The 22,752-nt window shown below is 53.4% G+C and overlaps 1 protein-coding gene across 13 annotated transcripts in view; it reads left to right on the forward strand.

The window, feature by feature from the left end:
- Window positions 1-22,462, forward strand: part of RREB1 (ras responsive element binding protein 1) — a 176,839-nt gene extending 154,377 nt beyond the window's left edge. For 11 of the 13 annotated variants that reach the window (XM_027601651.2, XM_027601648.2, XM_027601655.2 and 8 more), the window contains 5 exons: window positions 930-1,119; window positions 2,157-5,055; window positions 11,621-11,785; window positions 16,802-17,632; window positions 18,918-22,462. In XM_027601651.2, coding sequence (XP_027457452.2) covers window positions 930-1,119; window positions 2,157-5,055; window positions 11,621-11,785; window positions 16,802-17,632; window positions 18,918-19,435 — 4,603 coding nt within the window. In that variant the 3' untranslated portion in view covers window positions 19,436-22,462. The remainder of the gene's footprint in view (window positions 1-929; window positions 1,120-2,156; window positions 5,056-11,620; window positions 11,786-16,801; window positions 17,633-18,917) is intronic. The other 2 variants (XR_003521361.2, XM_027601657.2) reach the window with 2 other exon arrangements.
- The last annotated feature ends 290 nt before the right edge of the window (window positions 22,463-22,752 follow it).

Here is a 22,752-nt window from a genome sequence, read left to right on the forward strand (position 1 = left end):
TCTGCTCCCCATCCTCCCTCTCACTCGCTCTCTCTCTCTCTGTCCCCCTCTAAAAAAGAATAAGTAAATAATAATGATAAAATGCATTTGTTTCACATCTGTGTGACCCAGTGTGACGCTTAAGGTGTAGGTCATCTCTGAGGTGGAGGGTGCTGATCTTTAGATGGACTGCATCCGTGGGAGTCTTTCAAGGGAAAGGTGACAGCGTCGTAACAGGTGTGGGCGGGAGGGCGAACGGGTTTCATGTTCTATCTGTCCTTCTGTACTGGCTGTGTGACCTCGGCCATGTTGCGTAAGGTTTTTGAGCCTCGGTGTTTTTATCTGTAGGATGAAAGTCAGGATACCCACCCGCTTACTAGGGCGAGCTCTGTGCCCCTGCAGGATGCCTTGCTCCTAGTCTAGGAGCCACGGTTGTTTTTCAGATAACGGATGGTAATAATATCAGAATTGAATACATAGTCACTGTCATGTGCTACTAATTCACTTGGAGAAATTTGACTATCATTTCATCCCCATTAGAGATCAGGGATGCTCTAGATTCTGTGTAAATACGTGCTATTTGACTTTTAAACATTTATGATAATTAGAATCCATTGAGCCAAGGGTGGGAGCAAAACCTTTGAAATGATCGCTGTGTGCTGCATAATTCAGGTAAGACAAAGTAAGCCTGCAACCATGGCTTTAGGTTCCCGGCTAAACTTACTGGACACACCTGTTCTGTCTGCAAAGATGAGGATACCCAGAAATTGGTAAAATATAACTTTTTTTTAAACGAAGAGTTTTCTTGGTGCTAACTACGAACAGAGTGGCTTCTTGATGTCCTATCATTTTTATTTCAGTTGAAGCAACAACAAAGTGTAGCGCGCTACTGGACAAGTGGAAACTCTGACTTGGCTGCTCCCTTATATCCTCTTCCTTTTTCCTGCCAGATGTGACATTTGCTGCGTAACCTTTCGAACACATCGAGGATTGCTGCGCCACAACGCACTTGTCCACAAACAACTTCCCAGGGACTCCATGGGAAGGCCTTTCATTCAGAACAACCCTTCCATCCCTGCTGGCTTCCATGACTTAGGATTCACTGACTTCTCCTGTAGGAAATTTCCTCGAATTTCTCAGGTATTTTGCTCAGCCTGTGGACCCAGCAGCCACCTCCATGGGCCACGTCATTGGACTAGACCCCCTCACCCTGAGGCTTCCCTTCCTTAAAATGTTGTCAGTTGGGTTTTGTCTTTTTTTTAATCACAACCTTTTCTCTTGAAATTCAGCTTGATCTTTTCAATCTTCATTGGGTCATTAAGCTGAGAGGGATAGGCGGGCTTTTATTTTGTGTTGAATTTCTTATTAACATGAGTATGTGTCTAGCTTACCTGTGCTTTTTGCCCATTCTTGGGGCGTTTGGATTTAAGGTTGTGAATTGCTCACCACCCCTACGCCAGCCCTATCTGAATTGAATTTGTATTTTTTTGAGTATTTCTTTAATATTCATATTACAGGTAAATATTTTCCAATGTTGTAGTTTCTATTAAAAATGTTTGGGGTCATTATTAACCTGAACCATATTTGTTCTCTGCCTATAAAACATGTGCCAAAACTATTTGAAACTATTTTTTTTTTCAAAATTGAGATAGAGGATATCAACAGGGAAACTCTTGAGGCACAGAATCCTGAAGTTCAGTGAATTATTCCATAGGTGTACACACACATACGTATGTACCCACATGTATGCACTCACATAACCCTCCCCCCAGGTGGCGCTGCCTCACGCCCCTTCCCAGGCAATGCCCTTTCTCCCACAATCAACGAAGGTAGGCAGTTCTCCACTGGTGGTAGGAAGTCCCCAGCCCATTAGTTTTCCAGGACGCCATTTTTAAAAAGAGAATTAATCCTATCTTTGTGCTGTTGTTACTTAACCATATTTCATTGCTTCTTGGAGATACCCTAGGGATTGATGTCATTCATCAAGCAAGATGACACTTGAGATGCTTTGGGGGGTTTTCCTGATTCAGTCCAGAACAGGAATTAGCAAGCAGGGGGGGAGGCCAAGGCTGGGGACTGGGGCAGCTTATACAACAGATACTTTCTGCATCTCAGGGTAGTGATTGTTTTTAAATCCTCTTTATGCCCTTGCTCTTGCCAACCCGGCTTCCATGCAGGCCTGGTGTGAGACAAACCTACGAAGGTGCATCAGTGAGCAGCACCGTTTCATCTGCGATACATGTGACAAGGCGTTCCCCATGCTCTCCTCGCTCGCCCTGCACAGGCAGACCCACGTCGCCACAGACCAGGGACGGGAAAGGCTGCAGGCCAAGACCCTGCCCGGGGACGCCCTGGACCAGAAGGTCTTCCTGGCCTTGCTGGGCCTGCAGCACACCAAAGACGCCAGGCCTGCCCCCGCCGAGGAGCCCTTGCCGGATGACAACCAAGCAATACAGCTCCAGACACTCAAGTGTCAGCTACCTCAGGACCCCGGCTGCACCAACATGCTGAGTCTGTCTCCTTTCGAAGCTGCTTCCTTGGGCGGCTCTCTCACGGTCCTCCCGGCTACCAAGGACAGCATGAAGCACCTGTCCCTGCAGCCCTTCCAGAAGGGCTTCATCATCCAGCCCGACAGTAGTATTGTGGTCAAGCCCATCTCTGGCGAGTCGGCCATCGAGCTGGCCGACATCCAGCAGATTCTGAAGATGGCAGCCTCCGCTCCCCCTCAGATCAGTCTTCCGCCTCTCTCCAAGGCCCCTGCTGCCCCTCTGCAGGCCATCTTCAAACATATGCCCCCTCTGAAGCCAAAGCCCCTGGTCACCCCGCGGACGGTGGTGGCCACGTCCACGCCCCCGCCTCTCCTAAATGCCCAACAGGCCTCCCCGGGCTGCATCAGCCCCAGCCTCCCCCCGCCGCCCCTGAAGCTCCTCAAAGGCCCCATGGAGGCAGCCTCCAGTGCCCACCTGCTGCCGTCCCCGGCCGGAGCCCAGCCAGACACCGCCACGCAGCTCTTCCTGCAGCAGCCGCGGGTGGACCTGCCGGGCCAGGCCGAGATGAAGACGCAGCTGGAGCAAGACAGCATCATCGAGGCCCTGCTGCCCCTGAGCATGGAGGCCAAGATCAAGCAGGAGATAACGGAGGGGGACCTCAAGGCCATCATGACCGGGCCCGGCGGCAAGAAGACGCCAGCCATGCGCAAGGTGCTCTACCCCTGCCGCTTCTGCAACCAGGTGTTCGCCTTCTCCGGAGTGCTGCGCGCCCACGTGCGCTCCCACCTGGGCATCTCGCCCTACCAGTGCAACATCTGCGACTACATCGCCGCCGACAAGGCTGCGCTCATCCGCCACCTGCGCACGCACAGCGGCGAGCGGCCCTACATCTGCAAGATCTGCCACTACCCCTTCACCGTCAAGGCCAACTGCGAGCGGCACCTGCGCAAGAAGCACCTCAAGGCCACCCGCAAGGACATCGAGAAGAACATTGAGTACGTGACCAGCAGTGCTGCCGAGATGGTGGACGCCTTCTGCTCCCCGGACACGGTGTGCCGGCTGTGCGGCGAGGACCTGAAGCACTACCGTGCGCTGCGCATCCACATGCGCACGCACTGCGGCCGTGGCCTGGGCGGCTGCCCCAAGGGCCGCAAGCCCTTCGAGTGCAAGGAGTGCAGCGCCGCCTTCTCGGCCAAGCGCAACTGCATCCACCACATCCTGAAGCAGCACCTGCACGTGCCCGAGCACGACATCGAGAGCTACGTCCTGGCGGCCGATGGCCTGAGCCCCGCCGACGCGGCTGCCGAGGCTTCGGGGAGGATCGAGGATGGTGGCGGGACCTTTGGCGAACGTAAACCCCTGGCCCCCTTCCTGGAGCCGCAGAACGGCTTTCTTCACGGGGCTCCCCCCCAGCCTCTGCCTCCCCACGTCTCCGTCAAGTTGGAGCCCGCCAGCAACTTCACGGTGGACTTCAACGAGCCCCTGGACTTTTCCCAGAAGGGCCTGGCCCTCGTCCAGGTGAAGCAGGAGAATGTCCCCTCCTTCCTGAGCCCCTCCTCCTCGGCGCCCTATGACTGCTCCATGGAGCCCATTGACCTGTCCATCCCCAAGAACTTCAGGAAAGGAGACAAAGATGCGACTGCTCCCGGCGAAGCCAAGAAGCCTGAGCAGGAACCAGGGAGAGGCGAGCAGCCCTCTCCCTGTCCTCTGCCATGCCCTACCCTGCCAGTGACCTTGGGGCCCAGCGGGATCCTGGAAAAACCCGGGGCCTCCACAGCCACCACTCTGGAAGCCCACGCTCAGCCCCTGCAGGGCTCTGTTCAGCTTGCTGTCCCCATCTACTCGTCAGCTCTGGTCAACAGCTCCCCCATCTTGGGCAATTCCACCCTCATCAGCAGCCCAGCGGTGTTGCGGCCGCTGCGCCCCAAGCCCCCGCTGCTCTTGCCAAAGCCCCCCGTGACCGAAGAGCTGCCCCCACTGGCCTCCATCGCCCAGATCATCTCATCCGTGTCCTCGGCCCCCACCTTGCTGAAAGCTAAGGTGGCCGACCCGGGGCCCACAAGCACTGGCAGTAACAGCACAGCTCCAGACAGCTTAGGAAGCGCGGTCCCCAGGGCTGCCGCCGCCCCCGCCAACACCACCAGCCCAAAAGAATCCAGCGACCCATCCCCTCCTGCCAACAGCCCGGAGGCAGCCTCACCCACCGAGCAGGGACCAGTGAGCTTGTCCAAGAAGAGGGGCCGGAAAAAGGGCATGAGGAGCCGGCCCCGCTCCAGCAGCAGTGGGGTGGACCTGGACTCCAGTGGGGAGTTTGCCAGCATCGAGAAGATGCTCGCCACGACGGACACCAACAAGTTCAGTCCGTTTCTACAGACTACAGAGGATGATGCTCAGGATGAAGTGGCCGGAGCCCCCGCGGACCCCCACGGGCCCAGTGACGAAGAGCAGGGCAGCCCTCCTGAAGACAAGCTGCTGAGGGCCAAGCGGAACTCCTACGCCAACTGCCTGCAGAAGATCAACTGTCCCCACTGCCCCCGGGTCTTCCCCTGGGCCAGCTCCCTCCAGAGGCACATGCTCACACACACTGGTAAGAGGGCCCGCCATGCTAGGAGTGCTACTTCCCGGAGGGGAGCCTGTGGCCTTTCTGGCCCGGGGAGGGGCGGGGAGCGGGACGGGGAGCAGGCTCGGAAGCGTAGAACCCTTTCCCCACGACCCCACTTTCAGCTTCTCCCTCAGTCTCAGAAGCAGGGGGCTTGCCTGGTGGGGCCGGGAGTTCTTCCCTGTGCACCCTTGTCACCAAAATCACCTGTTCCCGCTGTCTGGGCCCCCGAAGGGCTGCTGGTGCAGGCAGGTGTTACATGTAGGTGTTTAGGGGTGCGAAGGGTCCTGCGCCCGTTGGATCACGGACTTTCATCCACCTCATCCCTTCAGGATGTAGCAAGATTACCTGGTGACCCACAGGAGGCAGTGAGGGAAAAGTAGAAGTTGGTATTAAGGGATCGGCCACGGTGGACTTGCTGCTTTGGCAGGAGAAACTGCATCCCCCATTCTGCAGAGCAGCTTTTAATATGTTGAATGTTCCATGAAGTTCTTTTGACTCCATATATCCTTAAAGGGAATATTGCAAATTTCACAGTTCTCTTTCATTTCGCTAAGGCAATCCCAGCTTCCCAATTATGGGGAAAATCAGTGACAAATAGTGGGTAGAATTTTTTTTTTTAATTTATTTATACTAAAATCAGCAGCTGTTCCGGAGAAACACCCAGATATAATCATGTTCTAAGTCCAATGTTTGGACTTAAATTGCCAAAAAGATAGCCCCAAGTATTTTTCAAGTGTTAGTTTCTATATGTTGATTTTTAAAGAGAAGTTGAAGAGGGTACATTTTAAGTAATTTTATGCCAGGTACTTTGCATAGTCACATGACCATACACTCTCCTCTTAATTCTAATTTACTGAATATTTATACAGGGTTTATATCATTGAACTGAAGGTAAATTGGGTGAGAGCCTTAGCCTTTTGGAGATTACCACCCGAATACTAATGGGTAGGACCTAAAACCCAATAGAGAATTGTATGATACAGGATTACCAGATAAAATCCTGGATGCTAGTTAAATTTAAATTTCAGATAAAAAGCAAATAACTTTTAGTGTAGGTATTTTTCCATGCAGTAGTGGGGATAGACTAATACTGAATTGTCATTTATTTATCTGAAATTCAGACTGAAGTGTTTTTAGTTGCTAAATCTGGCTTACAAGGCTTAGGACTGGCGAGGGGGAGGTCCTGGGAATGAGGTGTGAGCCACGCTCTGTACCCAGGTGGAAAGGCTTCATTCGGAAGGGGTGATCATCACAGAAGCTTCCAAGAGCCCATGGCAGGCTGTTTCTACTAGTGAGGGAGGTTGGTCCCCGAGCAGTCCCTGGGAAACAGGGAGGGGAGAGCAAGTGGGGGGGGGGGGGGGGGGGGGGGGGTTCTCCCTGGGCTGGTGGGGCCTCGAATCCAGGACTCAGGTGGCAGCAAGCCAGGAGCGCCTGTCCACAAAGGACTCCACTACTGAAAGAATTTCTAGATTTGTGAAGTATATGCTACATTTTCACACTGTCCTTTTCATTTGAAATCCTGTAAGCCTGACAAAGTAGTCACAGTTCTCTGAAGAAAGCAGTTCAGAAAAGAAAATGCATCGTAAACAGGAGGTGCCCTGCACAACAGGCTCTTGCTACCCTTTTTTGGGGGGCACTTGCTTGTCAGCTGCAGAGCCCTTGGAGAAGTGAGTACTTCTGTTACCACTTTCCAGAAAGCAGATGGCTGGATCTGACGAGGAGCATGGCTCTTGCCATGCCCTACTCTCTGCACGCCCCTGACGCCACCCCCACCACCCTCCCCGCAGCTGGGAGTCCTGTGCTTAGTAGAGAGCGTGCACATTGTCCGAGGGTGAGGCCAGTTACTCCTGGACTTTCTCTTCCTAGCAAACCACCAGTCTCCCTAGGAGGACCGGAGTGGCTGGTATTTCCTTTCCAGGGTTGTGCCCATGTCTTGCACGTGCCTGCCAGAAGCTCCCACTTCTGAATGCATCCTTTCAGTCGCCTGGCTTTTGAATGCCAAAATGTCCTAGTCAGTTTAAAGTCTCGTAGCTTCTGAAACCAGGCAAGGAAAATGGGGGAGGTCTGTCGAAGATGGAGTAGGGCAGGGTGGGCGTAAATATCAACATGTTCTGCACCTTCTCCCTAAGCCGTTCCTAGACCCTGGGTGGCTGTGTCTGCTGCAGCCCCGTCCATGACACCCTGTCCGACCGTGTTCTCACTGCCATGCCCTCCTGCTGAGGGTTGCCGGCCTTGACTTGAGGGGAGCACTCAGGGTTGGTGGAGAGACCTTCCAGAGCTAGTCTTCATGACTGTCCCATGAGGGCGATGTTGTTCACATCTTGAAGCAAGGAAATGAGTAACAGCCAGTAGTCCTGGGGGTGGATCATGAGTTGGTTGAGCCTGAGTTCAGAGCCAGGGTCACGTTCGCTGCGGCTGCCCCACGGTCAGGGTGTGTGGCTGCTTCTGTGCTGACACGTAGAGAGTGTGTGCCTGCCCCTGTCATCCTGACATGTTCTGCCATGTTCCGGTGCAGAGGACTGGCAAGGGGTTGGAGAGGAGGGGAACACAGATACGGACCCGAATCCTAGTAATCAGCCCTAAGGGCCGTGGGACGGTACTAGCCGCACGCATAGGCGCTGTATAAGCTGGTGCCCCCTGGGCTTTGTGAGCTCCTTGCCTTTGCCGTCCTGCTTCAGCTCGCAGGGACAGTCTCAGCCTCACCTCTGGTGCATAGTTTCATAGAGCACTTGGCTGCGCCTGGTGCCGTGTTAGGACATTTTCCATTCATCGCGTATCCCAGCTGGACGGAGCCTGGGAAACCATCTGACCCACCCGCTCTTCCCACAGACTGATGTTTTCCTGGTAGACACTCTGCTGTTGAAGAATCCCCCAGCTGTGTTTGGTTGCCTGGCTTTCTGGGACATGCTCCCTCCAGAAACCTTGGAATAAGACGGAGTTAAACACGCCTCTGAAACGGCCCCATAAAGAAAAAGCATTCTACAGAAAAGAGGCTTTCTTTTTTTCCTCTTTTTTGGGGGGCTGGGGGCAGTAGTGTTAAACTCTAGCTGTGTTCCAGCCCAAAGCTTCGAGCGGTGTGCAGGTTTAGATCGCCGTTAGGCAAACCGCATCTGTGTCTCAAGAGTCCGCCTCCTCCTGACCTCTTAGCAAATGCACAGAGGGATCGTAACATCCGTACGTGGTCTCCTGGAGGGGCAGCATTAGGGAGACCGGTGGGGCTTGCTGCGGCCGAGGGCCCCGTGGCTCAGGTTCTCGGGATCGCGGCTCAGGAGGAAGCTGGCGTCTGCCATCCTATTTCATCTTCCCTGGTGAGCTCTCTGTGCACGGCTGAGCTCCCTCCTTGCACTCTCCTTCTAGCCTGTGTCCTGGGGAGCAGGGACGGTTCCTGGTTCCTTGGCTCCTCTGCCTGAGTGGCGTTGCCCCTTTGGGAGAGGACAGTCCACTGTCCCTCCCTTTTCCCCCTCATTTAGGCCACAAGCCTGAGGCCACAAGAGAATACAGAAAATGCAGTCAGCCCGTGTTTGCTCCTCCTCACCTTCCTCCTCCAATGAACGGGTCAGGACCCTGGGATGGCTGAGCCTCCCACCTTCCCCACCGCCAGCTCTGACACTTTGGGATTCTCCCCGTTGGTTTTAGCGCCTGTTCTCTGCAGGGCTGAGGTCCTCTGCACTCGGCCTGTCCCACCTGCTGCTCACAGGCAGTCCGCGTGAGTTGAAATCGGTACGATGTGCAGGCCTCCGCGCGGAAAGTGCTTTGGACACCAGTGCTGGTTGGCTCCTTCTGCCTTTCTGAAGGGGCAGCCTTGGCCATCTTCACTCAGCCAGCCCTGCATGCACCTCTGTCACAAGCGGAGAGCAGGAAGCTGTCTGCAGATGGGGAGCCGAGGGATCCCACTTACTCTTGCTGGTCAGTCTTCTCCCGATGGTCCCCGTGCCTGCCAGATAGCGTCACATAGTATAGGGTTTCTCTCTTTTCCTGCCTGCTCTCTGGGAGGGAAACTGGCTGGCTGATGGTTTTCACGGCTCCTGTTGCAGGTGGAGGGAGGCCGTCTTTGGTGCAAAGGGCACTCCTTGTGGCTACAGGTACCTTTAGAAACGCTCCCACCAGAGCGGTGGCTTGTGGCAGTCACCCAAACAAATGAAACCATGTGATACTTACCCTGTAGATTACCAGTCGACAAGTTTTGGGGAAACCCGTCTGATGAAAAAAATATTGGAGGGGCTCATGTTTTTCTGGGTCCATGTACTCCAGAGAGCATACCGCTCTTCACAATATAAGATTTGTTTGTCAGACAGCAGTCAAAATAAACGATTGAGTGAATGCGTAAGTGTAAGGCTTTCGCAGTGAGAGGGGCATCTTTGAGAGGTTCCTGTTGTCACTTTGAGAACCTTCTGACATCGTTGGGTCATCTGAATTTAGCACAAGAATCTGAATCTTCATTGTGGGGCGTGAGCCTGGCTGCCCAAACCCAGCTGTAAAATCACAGAGTGAACCATGTAATGGGAAGAAGTAAGGAACTGGTGGTTTTATTTAAAATCAAGACTCCTACAGTTCCTCATCATTCCAGCTTCTGACTGGTTTCACTCCCAGCTGGGTCTCTCCCTCTCAGTCTGGCCTGACTCAGAGACGCTATGATATTTGATCTTGGACGGTAAGATGTTATTTTTCATACTTAAAATAAAGACCAAATAATTTTATGAAAGATTATGTTCAGTTTTCAGTGAAAAGCAAGAATAATTTGAAGCGTATGCCAAAGACAAAACAAAAGAAGCACAACCAGTCTTCATGCAAAAGCGTGTTTTTTTTTTTTTAATGTCATTTGTATAACTTAGCAGAAAACACTCCCTGAGCTTTGTGGAGGGAAACTTGAAAGCAGTCAGTGGGTTCTGCTCTGCACTTGATCCTGTAGGCCCCATGTGGGGCTCCTTAAGAGCACACACACAGGGCTTCTGGATGTCTCATTCCATGGTCTTTGCTGGTTCCAGGCATCTGTATTTTTAGAAAGTTCCACCGCTGATGTCGAAGCATCACCTGAAAGGGTCCTGCAGCTCAGGGAAGGGATGGCCCCTCGCTTTGATGGCTGCTGATGCTGGAACTCAGTGGGGCAGTGATGCTGGCGGTGCTGGGCTATGCCCCAGCGTGCTCGGTGTGAATGGCGCCCCCTGGAGTTGTGCGGTGCACAGTGTTCCTGCTCCCTTCTCCTTGTGCTGAGCCCCACCCGCTCCGGGCACCTGGCCCAGGGGTTCCGCTCGCAGTGAGTGCCTGGGCTGGTCACCTGCACGAGATGGGGCATCCATGGGTCGTCCCCCCAGCCCCCCAGGCTGAAGGGCCCCCGGGGTTGGTGTTCCGAGGGCGTTGTGCTGGTTGACTTTGCAGCCAGTTCCTGACACGGGCGTTTGATTGTGGCCGTCCCAAGGTTACGAGGCCAGGCTGCAGCTTGGCCGTTGCGTTTGTTAGTACACAAAGTCTGTGACCCTGTAAAACCAGAAACCGGGACCTTAGCACTTGGGAGAGAACAGAAGAACCCAGTGATGGAGTAAATGATTTACTGCCACCTTCTCTCTCCAGAGCTCCAGCTCACCTGACCCCTTCCCTTGCCCCCCCCCTCTTTCCTCCTCCCTCCCTCCGCGCCCTGGCTTTCCCTGCACCTCTGGCCACGCAAACACAGGACAAGTTACAGGGGAGCCTAGTCTGCGTTTTGACATACTGTCTTTATGGAAAAAAAGATCAAAATGGAAGGTTAAGACAGGGCAACGCAGAGCGGAGAACTCCTCTCTCAGGAGTTACCCCATGGTGGAGTGGGGTGGAGGTAAGGCCTGCTCAGCCACTTCTCTCCACAGGCAGGTCTGGGGCCCAGAGCACCTGATCCCCTAACAGACTCGGGCCTGTGTGGGTCACTACGTACTACTAGCAAGGGCGTAGAGCAAGGGGAACAAAGAACCTTTAAGGCAAGGAGCAGGCCGCCTCCGTCTAGCCCGCTAGGACCACAGTGAGCACGGGCAAAGGTCACCGTAGGACTGTCAACGGGTCGGACAGGAGGCGCGTTTCTCTGCTTCGGGTCCACCGTGGGCCAGGGAGAGGGGAACGGCTCCCGGGGATGTCCCGGGCTTCAAGATGCTGGTTTGATTTCCCGGCGTCGGAAGTCCTTGCCATGCCAGAAATGACCAAGAGGTGGCTTCTCTGTGACAGACTGTAGGTGTTTCCTTACTGTGCTCCAAAATCCCTTTACTCGCTCTTTTTTTTTTGTTACTGTTATTAAGATTTTTAATTGTAATACTGTTGTTTTAAACGTCCTGGTTTCACTGTTAACTTTTAGCATCCCACTTCACTCAGGATAAGGGAAGATATCATTTGAGTTGTTGATGTTACCGGTATTTTTTTTTAATGTGTGTGTGTGTGTGTGTGTGTGTGTGTGTGTGTGTGTGTGTGTGTGTGAAAGGAAGGGGTGGGGAAGCAAATGCCAATTATCCCAGGAGAATGAATGGAAAGCGACTTTCTTTTTCATTGCAGTAGAAAGCCAGATAAATATATATTTTTTTTCCTGCTTCAGGTCAGAAACCCTTCCCTTGTCAAAAATGCGATGCCTTCTTTTCTACCAAATCTAACTGTGAACGCCACCAGTTGCGCAAACATGGAGTTACCAACTGTTCCCTGAGAAGAAACGGGCTTATCCCCCAGTCAAAAGAGAGTGATGTTGGACCCCATGATAGCACAGGTAGTGTGCTTCCGGGTGACGGAGAGGAGGAGAGGGACAGAGGAGGGCAACTCCGAGAGAGAGCTCTGCTAGCGTGGTAGCGAACCCCAGCCGTGTGTGCAAGCGCGGCCAGCTGCCTCTCCCATTTCTCTGTCGGACTCGGCAGGCGGTCCGTAGAAGTGGGCCCTGCCGAGGACCGGGAGCATGCATGCAGCAGGATGGGGCTTGGGGAAACACCGACAGTGTTCCTAGATTGCTTTCCTGAGCTGCTAGGGCAGATCTGGGGCCCTCCCAGCAGACCCCTGTTCGTGCTGCGGGGGCCCTTCTGGAGGTGGGAGATGCGGTTGGGGGTGCAGCTCCAGCTCTCAGTAGGATCACATCTAAAAAGGATATGAAACCCCACTGGTTTGGGGTGTTGTTTTCTCAAAGCCCAGCCTCTGCAGCATCCTACAGAGCAGGGATGGGCTCCCTCCGATGTCAGGGTATTTCAGGAAGTACTGATGCCCAGCCCTCCACAGGGGAGGGGTGTGTGGGGAGGGGGTGTTTTTCCCTTCAGCAACTCTCTTCCCAGTAGAAAACCTCGTCTTGTTTGAAAAAGCACTCTGCATGTCCTTTCTTTAATCACATCTCTGCTTGACCTGAATCCGGGTATTATTCTCATGTGCTGATACGCGCTTCCTTCCTCCAGCCCCTACAGAGCAATTAACGGCTGCTCAGTGCGTCTCCTGCCACCTTTTTTTTTCCCCTTACAGCTTCTGTATTCACTCCTGTCCTCTATTCAGTACATCCCAGCATCTCCCAAGTGCTAGGGTTCTGTGCTTCCCACACCACCCCCCCCAAACAGATCAGAAAATTGGCTGCTGCAAGTTACCTACATACATGACTAGTTAGTTGGCCATGGGTTAGTAACAGGTGTGGATTCAGTCCCGCAGATCTCAAAAGCTTTACATTTCCCCCATTGGTCAAAGCCAGAGAGGTTCTCCCCAGAGGCGTTTGTCCAGGGGTGTAACTGTGTGCTTGTGCTTCTCTCCCTCAGATGTGGGTGGGGGTGGGAAGCTTTGCTGTCTGGGAGCCGCCCCCCCCGCCCCCGCCCCCGCCCCCTTGTCGTTATCTAAGTTACAGGGGGAGAGGGGCACATCTGAATGGGTAGCATTTCTAGGAACAGGAATTGATCCAGACCCTCTGCTTTTTCCCTATGCCTTCCCCCAAGCCCTAGTGAAACAAGCCAGCCCCTGAACTGCCCAGGCTCTTTGGTTAAGATCAAACCCTCTAAGGGCATAAAAACGTAAGGCAGTTTGCCACCTCCTCCCCGCAGCTTCCATTTCTACATAATTGGCTGGGATCTTTGGGTAGAGAAAGATCCGGAACCTTGGATCCCCATGAGTCAGAGATCAGCTCTTCCATCCCCAGGAAACCCACAGCGATGCTGGCGAGCTCGAATTTGCTGCAAACGATCGTTCTTAATGTTTAACAGCTGACTGCTGTGTCACCTGGTAGCCCCAAACATTTTCTCGAAGCCTGGTTTGAGAAAGCAGCTATGTGATTCTACCCATAGTGGTCCCCAAAGAGGGAAAGCAGTGGATAATTGAGGTCAAGGGGAGCCGCCGGTTTCCCAAGATGGCAGGCAAGTAAGAACCAAGTGCTAGATGCACATTTTGCATTCAGCTTCTTGAGCCTGTGGGTGAGCCCAGAACCCAGGCCTCCTGCGGCCATGGTGGGGGCTGGGGGGGGGGGCACAGCTGTAGGAGCCTGCAGGCCCAAAGCTAATCAGACTATATATCTTAGCTTCAGCACCAAATTTTACATTGTTGGGTGTATTTTTTAAATTTGTAGTTACATGAGTTCTGTTTTGCCACATCCCGTCAGAGCCCTACCTCTGCCCTGCCCTGGACGTTGTGTAGGGTTTCTTTAAGGGACAAAGCCTCTGGAAAAAGAAAATTCACTGAAAGCTGTAATGTGAAACCAGCAAAGAGAAAATAAATGTTTGGTTTCGTTGTGGTCACAATCCATACATAGTAAGAAAGAGGGGGGGGGACGAAGGGGTCAGGGAGGTGGAGTTCAGTGATTTCAAGGAGAGTTGCAAACCCAAGTGAGCATGGCAGGGGTGTGGGGTGAAGCTTGCTTTCGGGGCTCCCTCCCATGAAGTTAAAAGTGAGGCTTTAGAGGAAGACCTTAAAAAAAAAAAAAAAACAGGAAATGACCAAGGAAGTTCTTGAGGGGTTTTCTAGGTTTATATGCCCAGCTTCAAGTCCCTAAACATGTTTTATAACATAAGTCTGACTTTTTTAATCATATAAGTTCTTTAAAGAAAATACACCCTCGATTTCCCCCGCACCCACCCACCCACTCAAGGAATCCTAACAGGGACAGCTCTGGCTTAAAGGGGCACATCGGTCCTGGAACTAAAGCTCTCTGTTCACTTTCTCGTGGGCAGAGAGGTTCCCTAGCCCACTTTGTCTTTGGGGGATACTCGTGGTTCTTCTTCAGGTGATGCCTGTGGGAGCCTTCGTATTTGTGGGCGCCTGCACATGACTTTCTAAGTCAGCAGAAACACGGACGTTTTATTCTGCTCCTTACGGGCGGCCACCCTTACCAGCCAGAAGCCCGGCACCACAGGAAATGCTCTGGGGAGGCGAAACTCAGACAGGAGCTTCCTCACCAGCTGTGCCCTTGGCCAGGCCGATTGGGTGTTTAGATTGGTGGTTGGTCACATCAGCTAAGGAACATGGAATTGCTAGGAAGCAGTAGATATTTCATCGTCGAGCTGACATGAAAGTCTCTTGCCCTGTAGGAGGAGCTGTGGGTTTATTATCTCCTAGTACACGCAGGATCCCTGCTTCCTCATGCAGTTTTCTTAGGTTTAGCCTCACAAATGAGGGGACCGGTAGGGACAGAGAATTACCACTTAAGGTAGGTGGCATTGCTTAGAAAAGCCATCTGTTCTGCTACCTGCGTTTGAAGGTGTAGGCGGTTGAAGAAGGAGGGGATCAAAATAGGACCTGGTGTTAGAAGCTGGATATTCAGGAAATGAGAAGAGGCCAAGTCTGCTGTTGCCAAGGATCACTTAATAAAAATCAGTTGGAGTTGCTAGAACTTGAAGGGCACGGGCTGCCCTGTTAAAACACTCCCCCTAGTGGAGGTTTGGTAGAGCACACCCAAAGCCCCCTTTTGCTCACCAGAGGAAGTGAGTCGGCCTTTCACAGGATTTAGGGTGAGCTCTCCATCACCCACGCTAACTAACTAAGGAAGGGCCCAAGAGGGAGAACAATCTGAGATTAGCATAGTTACTTCGGTTTGGTTCCAGAATTCATCACGACTTTTTTTTTTTAAGATCATCTTAAATATGTTCTACCATGAACTTGAAAACCCATGTTCTTTGGTGAAAGCTATAATAAACTGTAATAATAAAGCTAAGTAATGAAGAGAAACAGCCTAGAATATACTGGGACAAATAGGAAGTAATCAGAGATCAAGACTTTTTTTTTTAAAGAAACTGAGCGTTCTATACTTAAAGACTTTATACCAGAATTCATTTAATAGACGCTCCCTTTTGGGATGAATCAAGAAAACGAGTGTACAGTTTTTTTGTAGAATAAAGCCTAGACGTTGGTGTGTATATCTCAGGAGTCCTTTAAACTTGTGGATAATGTATAAAAATCATTTATTGATACATTTTATATTCACACCATAAGTATTTGTTTCTTTCTGAAACTTCTTGAGATACTCAAGTAGTGCCTGTCTTAAAAGGCACAATCAGAATAAAACCAATGAAATGATGTCAGTGGAAGTGTAGATGGTTGTTAGGTGAGCCAAAAGCCCCAGACAGGTGTGGCCATGGCAAGGGTAGGACCAGCTCCCTGAATCGATCAGGTGACTCAGACTGATGGGCACAGGTGGACATGGTGATATGTCTGGTCACATACTCGAGGGGCCGGCTTAGGTGCCAGAATCCACTGGCTCAGGCACGGTAATCAGAGATCCGGCGTAAGGAGGGAGGTGCATCTGACCTGGGTGCCACAAAACCATGGATTTTGTCGGCCTGGTTGTCGGAGGAATTTCTGAGTCCCTGTAGTAATAAATTGGCCACTGGATCGATAATTAAATAGGTCTCAGCAGACAGCTTCATGGTCTTAGCACATAATGAAGAAGTCGTTAAGTCCTCATTCAACCTGAGTGGAGAGAAGACGGTGCTCCTGATAAGTTCGGCGTTGTTGGTGCTGCCTTGGTGCTGTCCCTTAATTAAGGTCATTAAAAACTGGTAGACTTTCCACATTTGGTTTTGCTACGGAGGGTGGACAGGTAGGAACAAACGAAGAGCTAGGAGATGTTTCCACTCACTGCGTGGGGTCCTCACAGCAGCGAGGGAGGCCTACAGGTGTGCATGCATCTCCTTCTCCGCCTCGGAACTCTACCTGGGAGTTAGCCGGCAGGCGGGAGCGCGTGTACCATAGCACAGAATACATGCTTGGGGCCATTTTCTGTGAGATGCTCATCAGGTACTATGTTCCGGGAGTGGTCCTGTGTATGTTGCATGTTTATATAATCTCTTTGCACTGGAAAAATAACTTTGACAGCTCCGCTTCCTCAACCTCCCTAGTGCTGCGAGTCTCTGGAATGCACCAACTCTCCTCTCTCGCCGATCCTTCTGTCTGTGCTGCCCTGAGTCGCTCACACCTTCCTGGGGCCTGAGCATCCCTGTGTGTGGCAGTGGAGGGCACCAATGGGGGCGGGGTGGGGGGAGGGGGCAGTGGAAGGGAAGGGCCAGAGCTGCGAGAGCAGCTGGTCCCTTAACCCCAACCTGTGTGTATGTGGAGGGTCCTTTTGCCTTTCGTGAAGTAACCCTAGGTTCACCAGGCCTTCCAGGGATGCGAGTGGGAACAAGGGGGGCATGGGGGTGGCGCGGGGAGGGGCATCCTCGCTGGGCTTGGCATACAGGCTTGGGGGCCGGGTCCAGCCGAGAGTCCCAGTGGGGCTCTTGGAAGGGGTGAATTGGGTGGCGTCGGGCCTCAGCTTGTGCCCCTGTGCTCGCTCCCGCAGACAGCCAGTCGGACGCAGACACGCCAGCGGCGGGGGGCGAAGTGCTGGACCTCACCTCCCGCGAGAAAGAGCAGCCGACGGCCGAGGGCGCCCCTGCGCCTGGCCAGGTCCAGGAGGAGCTCCCCGCAGACGACGTGCCGCGGGCAGCGGCCGCGCCCCCTGGGGACGGGGCCGAGCAGGGAGCCGGGGAGAGCCCGGAGCGTGAGGACAAGCGCGGTGTGGAGGAGAGGGACGAGGACGCGGACGGCCCCGAGGAAGACACCGTCAGCAACAAGAGCCTGGACCTCAACCTCGCCAGCAGGCTGATGGGCTTCAAGCTGGCCGAGGGCGACGCGGGCGCCGCGGGCAGCGGGGGCCCCTCCCCGCAGGACCAGAAGCACGCCTGCGACGTCTGCGGCAAGAGCTTCAAGTTCCAGGGGACCCTGAGCCGCCACAGGAAGGCCCACGGCCGCGAGGAGCCCCGGGAGGACGGCCCGGGTGCCAGCGGAGGAGGGGCCGAGGGCCCGCTGCCCGGCCCCACCGGGGCCCCCGCGCCCGAGCCGGAGGAGAAGCCGGCCCAGCCCTCGGAGGAGCCCCCGGCGGAGGGGGTGGCGTCGTCGTCGTCGGAGGCGTCAGGGGAGAGGCCGGGCGAGGAGGCGGAGGGCGCCTCGGACGGGGAGAGCGTGGCCGAGAAGAAGTCCTCGGAGAAGAGTGACGACGACAAGAAGCCAAAGACGGACTCCCCGAGAAGCGCGGCCAGCAAGGCAGACAAGAGGAAGAAGGTGTGCAGCGTGTGCAACAAGAGGTTCTGGTCCCTGCAGGACCTGACTCGGCACATGAGGTCCCACACAGGTAAGGGGCGCGGGGGGCCGCTCCGCTGGCGCGGGCTCCCTTGGGCCACCGCGGCCTGGAGGAGGCGCGTCCCCCACACCCCAGGCAGTGAGGCCGAGGCCCTGGTCTGAGCGTGCATGGGGGCCCGTGAGGCCGGGTGAACTAGGAGTTTAACCGGTGGTTCTCTTCGCAGTTGGAACATCCTAGCTCCCGGCAGGGTCACGGCGGGGCGGCCCCTCAGCAGTGGGCGTTTTGAGAGCATTTTGGTCAGCCCTGTAAGCCACCATCTTCCTAGCTCTAGAACGGGGATGAGGGCTGCCTTGTCCCATAGAAGCATCTAGAAGCACGTATGGGGGCTGGGCATTTGGGGCCCGCGGTGAGCCTGGGAAGGACTCGGGGGTGTGGCCTGGGGAGCGGGGCAGGCGGAAAGCTGGCTGCACATGCGCACAGCAAGGGGCTTGGCCTTTCCCGGCTCTGCGGCAGCCCAGCTGATGTCACTGCACAGGAGCTACGCGGGCATGTCAGGGTGGCCATGTTCCACGCATGTCCTCAACCCCTTCTGGAACTCACCACCTACAAACCCTGAAGCAGGGGCCATTGCTTGGTAGAAAGGAGGAGACCTGGATGTATTCATAAAGCGAAAAGATTAAACCTGTCCCACCCGCTCCCTCCAAAAACTAAACCCGCCTGGGGCCTACATCTTGGTCTCGGTGTTCCTCCTGTGGCAGCCATGGTGCACACATTGTCCCCGCACGCTCCTCGCCCTGCCGCGTGGGGATTCGGAGGACTCCGAGCTTGGCTCCCAGCAGAGAGAGATTCCAGGGCTCCTGGCAGGTGGTGCTCTCAGCGGCTCTCAGCCCAGTACTTGTGAGCAGGAGGGAAAGGCCCAGTTGCTCCGTGTCCGAACACAGAGTATCTGGTGCCTTTGAGGAGGTGCCACTGTCCTGCACAAGCCGCAGACTTGTGGCTTGAGGACAGCAAGCTGCTGTCCTCCCCTGAGGTTCTTTTCGGGCCAGTCTGGGTGTCCGTGAGGCTTCCACCTGGGGACCCTGGTACCTGCATCAGGACGTGAACAACCTAGTTGGAGAGACAGAAGGGAGAGAGAAGCCGAGGCCGGCCCCTTGCATTTCTGCTTCCTTATTTTGCCCCTTCAGACAAACAGGAGGGTTTCCCCTGAGTCGGGGGGGGAGGGGTTTAGGGGCAGCGGTCCTGGCCCCTGCTACTTCCTGCTCTCGTGTAGCACGGAGAGCTGGAGGCTGATGGCCTTACTGTTAACAGACTCGACGTCTTTCTCCCGTCGCTCCAGGAGAAAGGCCATACAAGTGTCAGACCTGCGAGCGAACCTTCACCCTGAAGCACAGCCTGGTTCGCCATCAGCGCGTCCACCAGAAAGCCAGGCACGCCAAGCAGCACGGGAAGGACAGTGACAAGGAGGAGCGGGGTGAGGAGGACAGTGGGAGCGAGTCCACCCACAGCGGCAACAACCCCGTCTCGGAAAATGAGGCCGACTCAGCTCCACCAGCCAGCAACCACGTGGCTGTCACCCGGAGCCGGAAGGAGAGCCTGGCCAACGCCACCAAGGAGCCTGGCCGCAGGGAGGAGCGGGCGGCAGGGCGGACGGCGGGTGCCGGCCAGGCTGAAGCTGGCAGGAGTGCTCCCAAGGCCGCTCCAGCGGGCAGCCCCAAGGAGCAGGCGTCTCAGGGTGACCCCGACCCGGAGAGCCCGGCGGCCGTCGTGCAGGACCTGCCAGAGCTGCAAGGCAAGAGGCCCGCCCACCCTATCCTGGCCGCGGACGGTGCCTCGCCACTCCTGGGAATGGAATGACAGCCCGTCGTGTGTCTCCCCGCCCCGCCCCCCCCACCCCAGCACACAGACGAAAGCCAGCAGAGCAGAGTGTCCTGAATCTATATTTCATGAGGTTTCCCCAGTGCCCTTCAGCTGTCGGGGAGTGAGAGAGAGAGAGAGAAAATGAGAGAGACATGAGCAGGAGGGGGCCGCCTTGCCCGGTGCCATAGCCTTACATCTCTGTGCAGGAGATGCGGCACGCACACCTCCAGTGCCTTAAGTACTCACCAGTCCTTCGGTGTCAGCCTGGGTGTTGTGTTTCCCCAAAATGACTTTTTGAAAAACAAAGCGAATATTTTAATGAATTATTTGGAGAGGACCTTTTCATTTAAGCATTAATGTTACCTTCTGTATTGGTGTGTGTGAGCTTGTTCTTGCGAATCTGTGATAGTAACGTATGTTCTGTGAGCTGGAAACAGAAGGAAAAAAAAAATATGCCCTTGCATACCCATAGCCAATAACTGGAAGAAAATGATGTGAATTTCATGTAAATTACCAGAGGAAATATGGATAAGATGTTCTTTTTTTTTCTCAAATAGACCTTTTTCTTGTTCTGTTTGCTACATGGCGGAGCTGTAATTTGGTCCTCGGTATGGTGGGATGTGGTTGATGAAGGTTTCCAATTTGGTGCCAGCCAAAACCAAGAAAGATTCGAGCTTCAACCTTGTACGTGTTTTCAGCGTTAGACATGGTTATTACTGTTCAAGTTTCGAGACATCCATTCTTAACTTCCAGAGAAGAGTTAACGCTGGCAACTTTAACCTATGGAGAACATGCACAGATGTCCTGTATCTGATTTCCCCCCTTTTGGTATATGTATTATTAATATTATTATTATTATTATTATTATTAGTTCATCAGTTTGCTGGTCTCTGCAGTCAGCAGAAACAAATGGGCAATATTTGTCCAGGGAGACCTGGGCTGCCCCCGGGTCCCCGTGTGGGCATCTGCCCGCAGCTTTCCTTGCCCCCCTCCCCCCTCCCGGGTGGTAGCTCTTCTACTGTACTTAGACAAGCTTTCTTCCGCGACTGCAGATTCCAGCGGGGGCCGGAGCAGCTCAGAGAGGGGAGAGCAAGGGTTCACGCACCCGGGGCTTCTGAGGAAGCCAGGCAGCGAGGAGACCTGTCCCTCCCCGGTCCTCCTGCCAAACCCGGCCCAAGCCTTACCCGCCTGTGCTACTGTCGTTTGCAAAGCGAGGAAGTACTACTACTACTGGTGATAAAACTGCACACGCAAGATTGGAAGATGAAAAACAGATTTGTATTTACCTTCCTGTGACGTGGGGTTGGTGTTTGCAGCGAAACATGCTGTTTCTAGTGTTCCTGAAGTAGCCTGAACCCCTGGGTGCGAAAAGGCAGGTTTTGTTTTTTGTTTTTTTCCATGAGCATCCCATGCAGGTGATAGAATTCCCTCACTGTAGCCACCAGCAGCAACAAGAAACATTTCCCTACTGTAGCTGAGCTCGCGTTCAGCGTCCTGTCCGTCAGCCGAGACCTCTGGGGCGCCCGAGCCTTGCGCTGCCAGGGGCCTCCCGTGCTGCTCCACCGGCCAGACTCGCTCGCCTTCCCCTGGCCACCCCTCCTCCCCGCATCCCAGCCCCTTCCGGCCCCCCCCCCCCGCCGAATCTCCCCCCTCTGCCCACACTCACCAACACAGACACACACACAGACCCTTTTCTCCCCACTTCCTTACCAATCTCTCGATTTCTTGTGGCCAAAACCCCAACTGCCCAGACTTCAAAGGAAGATCTCTATTCTTTTGGGATAACAACACGTGATCTCTTTGCATGTGAAAGGAAAAAGGTTGAGGTATCTATGACTTCTAACTGTATTGGGGATGTCTGAACCCGAGGTTTGATTTACTCTAGACAAATACAAATCAGAACCAATGATCCCCTGTTATCACTTTATATACCCAGTGTGGTTTGCTTAGTTAAAAAACCAGTTCGTGCATCCCTTCATTTTTTTTTTTTATGACGATTGTTATTGTTATTTTTGTTGTTATTATTTGGGGTATCTTGTGTTTTGTTTTTCTCTGCAGCTCTCCACATTAAACGTCGCGACTCTGTGGAGAGAAGCCATGACTTAGCGCGTGGTGAGATGTAGCAGGAATGGGCCCGGCCGTGCGGCCAGGGGCCATAGCTTGCCATAATCACTATTGATTTAAAGCTTTATTTAGCCTCCATCTGTACCCTCGTAGTCGATAAGGTCTTGCCACATTTTATTAGTGAGGTTGAGAAATGTATTATTTGTTTGTCGTTCTGCCTCCCCCCTCCCCCAATATTAAACTGTGAAATTTGTGATTTGTTTAAACTCTGGGTGAATCATAGTTTAGTTTGCATGTCCAGCTAATTTGTTTCTATACATTTTGTTTGATTCTCTTTCTCCTCTCAGGGCTTTTACAAAAAAAAAAAAAAATAGTATATATATATATATATCCATATATATATATATATGGATCTTCTGAAAAGTTTTTTTGAGGTGCAAGTGTTTCTCTTGTTTTTCTCTTTGATTTATGGACACAATGCTGAGATTCAATCACTACATGAACCTCCTGGCTGTGAACACAAAATAGAAACCCCGGGGCTGTCTTCCACACAGCCCGGGGGGAAGCTACGTGACAGTCAGATGCCAGTTTCAGAAAAGATGCATCGTACCTTCTTCCACCCTCTTTGTCTCTGTTCTCTCTTTCTTCAAGAAGGAAGTTGATCCCAGTGATTTCAGCCCATGCATTAAACAGGAAACAATAATAAACGTGTAGAATTCATATTTTTCTAAAGGGAACTTAACTGCTGCTACGTGTTATGTACAAAACCGGTTTATGCCACATGAACAGAATCACAAGTTTGGTTTTGGTACTTTTGGTTCCTCTTTGTATTCAGTTGTATAGTACTTCCAAATTCAAAATGAGAAGAAAAGCTGTTCTGTATCAAACCATCTAAGCAATAAATGTTGTATTTTAAAAATGGCAAGATTGCCGGGCAGCCAGCCGTCCTGTGATTTGCTGTCATCCCACCAGCTTGTCCGCGCCCCCCGCACCTCAGCCCGCAGGGGCCAGGCCGCTGGCGTCCAGGAGCATGGGGAGGGGGGGTGGGCGGACCGCATGCCTGCTCCGCAACTCGGGAGGTGACGAGTCTACTGCTCTAGCCACCACCGAAGCCAGGGATTGTGTTTTCTGGGCAGCGCCTCCTGGGACGTCCACTCTGCCTTTTCCTCCTCCGACCGGTTAGAAGGGGTTGCATTGCCCCTGGGCGTGGGAGAACCCACGCAGAGGGGCGGTCTGGCATTGTAAAGTTA

This window comes from Zalophus californianus, chromosome 7 (genome assembly GCF_009762305.2).
Source record: "Zalophus californianus isolate mZalCal1 chromosome 7, mZalCal1.pri.v2, whole genome shotgun sequence".
NCBI classification, from domain to species: domain Eukaryota; kingdom Metazoa; phylum Chordata; class Mammalia; order Carnivora; family Otariidae; genus Zalophus; species Zalophus californianus.